At 45.4% G+C, this 6794-nt stretch overlaps 1 protein-coding gene across 1 annotated transcript; it reads left to right on the top strand.

Annotated features, from left to right (window-relative positions):
- Nucleotides 1-366: 366 nt before the first annotated feature.
- LOC310694961 (protein CUSTOS) lies at nt 367-6794 on the top strand. Its single transcript, XM_083478886.1, has 7 exons — nt 367-804; nt 1439-1484; nt 2234-2332; nt 3223-3296; nt 4505-4598; nt 5008-5678; nt 6292-6794. The coding sequence occupies exons 1-6, from the start codon at nt 660-662 to the stop codon at nt 5357-5359; spliced, it is 810 nt and encodes a 269-aa protein (XP_083335012.1). The 5' UTR covers nt 367-659; the 3' UTR covers nt 5360-5678; nt 6292-6794.

The raw sequence follows: 6794 nt of genomic DNA, 5'->3' as shown, positions 1-6794 counted from the left end.
GAACTCCCTGCCTCTTGATGAGGTGCTGCTGCTGTTTCTGACGCCTGCTATACATTTTTGTTTGGGCAAGCCTTAGCAGCGTAAGAGCAACACAGCATGCCATGGAATGTGCCATGTTATAGTAATATCATTAAACTAATAACTGGGTGAGACAAATATTGAAATTTATGTGTAGGCAAAAAAGTCTGCGAAGTTGAGATGGACATATGCAAGACCTGTGATGAGGCGCCTCAGGCCAGTGGAGAAAAGCAGTGTCAGTATGGAAACCTTACAATTTCAAAAGACTGAGGAGAAGGCCACCTTTGTGATGGATGGACGATCTAAAGCTAACAGCAGGGCTTATATATAATCTAAATTAAGCCAAACCCGCCTTTCTTTGTTATTTTTCTTATCACTCTCTGACGGTGAATTAAGTGTTCTGTGTTCTGTATTCCACACATATGCTGACCAGCTCAATGAAGACATTTAGAGTCGTTTTCTCCATTCAACAGTTTTGGACTACAACTCCCATCAGCCCCAGGCAGCACAGTAATGCTCCAATCGGACCCAGTATCATTTGGCTATGCTACTGGGAGTTGTAGTCCAATTCCGAGGGCACCGGTCTAGGGAAGGGCTGAGCCACGAGGTCTGGACCACAGTCCCCAGGATGCACTGCGACCATGGGGATTTCCATCATGTCGGCTACCAGGAGAGGCAGCAGCAGCAGCAGCAGCGAGGAGGATGATTTGGGGCGCCTCCGGGAGGCTGCCTGGGACCCGGTGCTGCAGCGAGCAGCAGCAGCGGCCCTGCTGGTGCCCAAAGGCGGTAGGGAGAGCCCTGAGCGGCAGGCCTGCTAGCACCTTCCTACCTTTAGATAGAAACTTTACCCATCCTAAAAAAGCCCTGCAGGAAACCCATTTTTGTGTGTGGCAGAAATAGGGCTGTATCAAGTTGATCTCTTAAAACCAGGAATGGGGAACCTGCAGCTTCCTTGGACTGCAACCCCTGTCATCCCTGGCTGCGGTTGATGAGGGTTGGGGGCTCCAAAAGTGAACGGCCACATATGCCTGCCTTAGCTTGATGGATAAGAAGCCTATAAAATAAATTGGCACGAGACACGTGACTCAGAAAAATGACCCACAAAGATTTTGATGCTTTTTTGCAGCACCAACAAAAATCTGTCAAAAATCAGTCTTCTAGCAGCACTTACGCTTTGGAATATCACTGTATTCTTACTCTTCGACACCTGCTAAGAACATTTTCATTTAGGCAAGCCTACCTAAATATCTAGAATGTTGATGTGTTTTTTGTTTGTTGCTGGTTTTAATTTTTTTAATAATTGCTTTTGCTAATAATTTTATTGCACCATTATTTTTGTAAACTGCTTTTGTAAAGGGCTCGCTCATGAATCTGAACTAACGTCGCTTCCATGTTGGGCCTAATTGTTAACTTTTTGCAGGTAACTTTAAGAAGAGCAAGTTGCCATCCGCTGAACCTAGCATCAGGTAACTTTGCTTTTTTGAAAGTTTACTGAGCGTTATGTTCTGTTCTACTAGAAACTAAAATTTGAGCTACATAGCCATAAGAATCATGTAGTACATTTGGCCTGCCACTTATGTGAAAGTTTGGTTCCAGGGGTCTGCATGCAAAGGCAAAATTGTGCAAAGTCAAGAACCCCCAGAACCCCCGGTAATAAAGCTTTTATTGAGGATAAAGAAATATAATAAATATAATATATATAAATATAATAAATAAAACACTCAGAACAAGGGAACACTCTATTCTACAACCTTTTCCATTCTTTTTGACATGTTTTAGCCCCAAGAGGCTCTCACCAGGCATGCTGGTCTAAATGCATCCCTGAGTGCTCTGCCAGAAAGCTGGTCATAATTCTAGGTTTAATTATGCTTTTCTCCAATTTACCCAGCACAGGGATAGGATAGCAGGATTGTATTTACCTGGATCTTAAAACAAAAACAAAAACACCCTAGGTGAGTTATAAGTCTGTTTCTCATACCTCCATGTCGTGTATTAGACAACCTGAATTGGTGCCAAATGTGTTTATATAAGATCTTTGGCCTCTCTGCTTGGCATTCGCACTGAGGCCATAACCCAGATCTTTCATACTGCACAGCCCTCTGGCTGGCTCATTAACAGTTTTCAGGATCTGATTCCAGCTTCTTCTTTTCAAGGCAAAGGGAACTGTTTACTACAAACTTCCAAGATAATTTAGTAGTTTGTTCTCTTTAAACAGAGAGAAGGTCTCCGACCACGGGCAGGATGGGAATGAGCTGCAGACCACTCCAGAATTCCGAGCTCATGTTGCAAAGAAATTGGGAGCAATTTTGGACAGGTATATGTTCTCAAAGGTGTGACAGTGATGCTCCTTGAGCCCTTCCCTCAGATAAAATTCATATTTTTGGAGAGTTCTAAGTAGAAATTGCTTTGGTGCAAGAATTCTTAAGGACACATCCAGTGCTCCAGATTAAAGGCAGATGGTAAAGCACTGGCATAGCATGACCATGAATTTTTAAAATCATTTTCAAAGCCAGCCCCAAGTTTAATGCACTTCAGTCATCCAGGTCATGGATAACTAGCATATTTAAGGAACAAATAAGAAGCTTTTTTAAAAAAGCAACTTTGTAAAATTAAATAAAAGCACCTGTCTTAGAACATAAACCCCTGTCTTTTTTTACTTTTGTTTGAGGGAGGAAGGGAGGGGCGGGTCATGCAATCACAGGCATACTAAAATCCTGGACTAAAAAATTACTTCCACTCCAGGTGAGAGGGAAAAATAGCTATGAAAGAAACCAGGGAGTTCAATCTCTGGGCAGCTGTGACTACATCTAGAATTTACTGTCTCTGTGGGTATTATTGCTGCTTCCTGGTCAATCCTAGCTGACTGCAGCAGGGAGTTTCCCCAAAGCAGGTGGGTGGAATAATGCCTGCACATTTCAGCTCTGGTTTTACAATCATAGAATTACAGAGCTGGAAGGGATCCAAAGGGACATCTAGTCCAACCCCCTGCAATGCAGGAATCAGAGCTAAAGACTTGCTTCTTTAAAAACAAAAAACAAGCATGATAATGAAAACTGGGAATCTGGACCAGCAAATGATTACCAGATTGTCTAGCCAACCAACTGAGGAGTCTCCTAGGCTTGCTGTATCATTTGTGTCATGCCAGTATTTTAACATGACCCCTGGTTTCCCTTCTCGTTGTGCAATTGTAATTCTTTCTTTTAGCTCCATTACTATTTTGAAGCATTCTCCAGGACCTGCACAGGACAATCTGCAGTGCTCAGAGACTGAAGATGATGGTGAGTGGGTTCTTTGCATAATCTAAAACGCTTTACACCAACTTAAGTGTTGCTTTGGTTCTGTGTGTTTGTGCATGCTAAATTTGCTGTGTCAGGAACTCTGGAGTTTGAAGCAAGGACCTTGGGGCCTGAGGCTGCGTATCCTCAAACCTCAAATATTTTATTGTTAGGTTTTTGTGTTTATTAGTCACATTTTTGTAGTTGGGTGTCTCAAAGCAACTTCCACAATAAAAATAGAAAGAACTAATACATTAAAACCAGGCAGAAAAACAACAATACCCCCAAACTAAAATACTAACCCAGCAATATATTTTAAAAGAACAATTCCTTTCCTGTCCCAGTTAAAGGATGAGCACAAATCTCGTTAAGTACCTTCCCAATCAAAAATTTAAAAGGCTTGGTAAACAAGTGTCTTCTTGCCTGTTGCCTAAAGACAGACAACAATGGCACCAGGCATTCTTCCCTGGTAAGACCATTCCCGAGGTAGGGAGCCACCACCGAAAAGGCCAGTTCTGTGCCACCACCCTCCATGCCACAGAAGACTTGGCCTCTGACGGCAAACACAGTACTCTGTGAAACACACTTCAGGCACAGTAAGGGATAGGTATATGCAACACCAGGCTCTCAGATTGACAGGCAGATTGGCAGGTTTGGTGAGGCCTGGTAGAATTCCGAGAAGCCATACCTGCTGCCCTGCTGGTCAACAGAGCGAAGCCCACTTGCACTCCCAGCCTCTCGCTCCAATACAGTGGTACCTCTGGATGTGAACGGGATCTGTTCCGGAGCCCCGTTCACATCCTGAGCAGAATGCAACCCGCGTCTGCAGGTCGCAATTTGCCACTTCTGCTCATGCGCGTGATGTCATTTTGAGCGTCTGTGCTTGCACGAGTGGCGAAACCAGGAAGTAACCCATTCCATTACTTCTGGGTTGCCACGGAATGCAACCTGAAAACGCTCAACCTGAAGCATCTTTAACCCGAGGTATGACTGTAGTCTTTATTATTATTTTTATTATTAACTTTATATACTGTCCTTCATCCAAAGATCGCAGGGTGGCTCACAGCACAAAAATACAAAATGAAAACACAAAATGCCTAGCTGTGTTGGAGAACTTGTACTCCTACATGCCCTTTGGATATGCGGTGCTGGTCTGACCCCAACACAGAGGGTGCCCTAATAACTTTCCCGCTTTTCTTCCAATGTCTTAGGCTTCCGCCTCTTCTCCTCATCAGTGCCAGGAGACTGTGGGGAGCCAGAACCTCAGACTGCAGGGAGGCGGCGACAGCGGTACTGCAGCTCCAGGTGAGATGCTGCTCTGGCAGGTGTGCATGACAGAGGTGGAACTGGCCAGCCGGGCAGCTGGCTTGGAGGCTGCAGCTGATGGCAGGACTCATCCCTGATGGGGAGGTCCAGCATTTTACACATGCTGCAGCAGGGGGTTAGGATCCCAGGCCGCCCACCCCGCTGTGTCTGACCCGTGTGATGCTCCCAAGGCTACCCCCTCCCTTCCCCACCACTTGGGATTCCCAGGTGTGTCAATAGTGATTAATTTATAATAAGCATGGCTGGTAGCCATCCATACCCCTCTTCTCTGTGAATTGGTCTGATCCTCTTTTTAAAGCCATCTTAAGTTGGTGGCCGCTGCCGCATATTGCAGGAGCGAATTCCAAGGGTTTAACTCTACCACCGTTTTGCCTGTAACTCTTTCTAGCGAGCCGGACAGTGACGAAGAATGGCAGAGGTGCCAGGAAGCCACGGTGACAGCAGCAGACATCCTGAAACATAGCGGCCTCCCAGCGGCGCTCCAGAATTCCAGCCAGGACCACCACTGCCCGGCCACGGAGCCCAGCCAGAAGAAGAAGAGGAGGAAAAAGAAGGCAAAAGTGAATGGAGAGAACAGTAATGAGCAGGAGGCCAGAGAAGGAGCACATCATAGGACTGAGGGGCCCTCGGGCTTCGATGGAGCAAGCAGGAGAGGAGAGAACGCGAGTACAGAGGATATGGCAGTGATGAAGAGGAAGAAGAAGAAGAAAAGGGGGAAAGCGGAAATAAGGATGGAATGATGTTTTACAGACACTTGGTACTAGGAAGAGTTACCTGATGTGGCTCTTGATTGGTCTGGCCTGCATTTAAGGAAACACAGTTGTTGAATTTTATATTTTATGGCATCAAAGAACTTAGTTTGGCACCCCCTGCCGTGAGGGATGCCCTGTAAAAACGCAGGGGAAGCTCCCCATGTTACAGAGGATGATGACTTGTTGGAGCTGCTTACTGGAGTGCTCAGGTGGGCAGTGGGTGGATAAGACATCCGTGGATGACTCTCCTGGGTCCCATCTTTTTTTCTTGGGCCTGCTCAGCTTGTGACCTCCCAGGCTGCCCACTGTCGGTTTGCAAGCCCCCTCCACAGAGGCTGGCCCCTCTCACTGTCCTTGGAGCTTGCTCACCGGTAACCTCCTCTGGCTGACTTCCCGGACAGACCAGGGAGATATTGATAGGCGACATTTTCCTAAGAGTGGGTAAAATGCACACCCCCTTTTCCTGCTTCTTCCCTAGCAGGGAAAAGGAGACAGACAGAAACGTCTATTTACATTCTTTTATTTCTGTCTACAGCACTAGAGAAAAACACGTCCTTTCAGTTCAGTTCTTCTAGCAAGTCTGACAAACTTCCTGAGCATGCGCAGTCAGAAGGTTTCAAATTACCGTATTTTTCGCTCTATAACACGCACCCGACCATAACACGCACGTAGTTTTTAGAGGAGGAAAATCCGTAGGCATGCCACCCGTAGGCATTTCCTCCATAACACACACAGACATTTCCCCTTACTTTCTAGGAGGAAAAAAGTGAGTGTTATGGTGCAAAAAATACGGTACACTCTTCACAAAGACTTATCCAGCCACGTCCGGGGAAATTCTTTCCCACAGATAGCCGCATCATGTGATGTCAACAATCTGGCTGTCTGCAGCTGTGATGTTTCCATATACTGACACCCACTAGCCATGGATACAGTTCTCCCAAGTGCTCAACAACTCTCTCTACTTTTATATTCTCAAGCCACAAAACCAAGAAGTTCATCAGGCCCCTGCTCAGCTCAGCTGCCCCATGTGGCCAGTGGGCTATGATCAACTTGGTGGGCAGGCTGAACAGAGGTCGTCCTCGTCAAACACTGATAATGGCAGTGGATGGGTGCCTTCCTGCCAGGCATGTCACAGTTTGATGCAGATTGATTCCACCCCCCACCCCCCTGTAATGTCGTCTCAGGGATATTTCTTTTTTAAAACAATAATAATAATTTTTAATGATTTTCTTTTTCTCATAACAAATATTCAATATCAATAACATTCATTTTCCAATTTCCCCCCTCCCTATTGACTTCCCTCGGCTTCCATTTCTGGTTTATTACATCAAATGTTACATTCTGCTGTTTGTATATAGTACTATGTTGTCACATTGTTAAATTTCTTGATCTCTGTAAATAAAGTTGTAAATGTTTATTTAAA

Source organism: Podarcis liolepis, assembly GCF_965112155.1.
Source record: "Podarcis liolepis genome assembly, chromosome: 15".
In the NCBI taxonomy this organism is placed as follows: Eukaryota; Metazoa; Chordata; class Lepidosauria; order Squamata; family Lacertidae; genus Podarcis; species Podarcis liolepis.
The sequence above is the reverse complement of the archived record's forward strand: the minus strand, read 5'-3'. Positions and strand labels throughout refer to the sequence as shown.

Bases quoted from the DNA above. Each gene is read 5' to 3' on its own strand.
- LOC310694961 (XM_083478886.1), top strand. From the start codon at position 660: ATGGGGATTTCCATCATGTCGGCTACCAGGAGAGGCAGCAGCAGCAGC. The intron at 805-1,438 runs GTAGGGAGAGCC...AACTTTTTGCAG, and splicing joins CCTGCTGGTGCCCAAAGGCG to GTAACTTTAAGAAGAGCAAG. The intron at 3,297-4,504 runs GTGAGTGGGTTC...CCAATGTCTTAG, and splicing joins CTCAGAGACTGAAGATGATG to GCTTCCGCCTCTTCTCCTCA.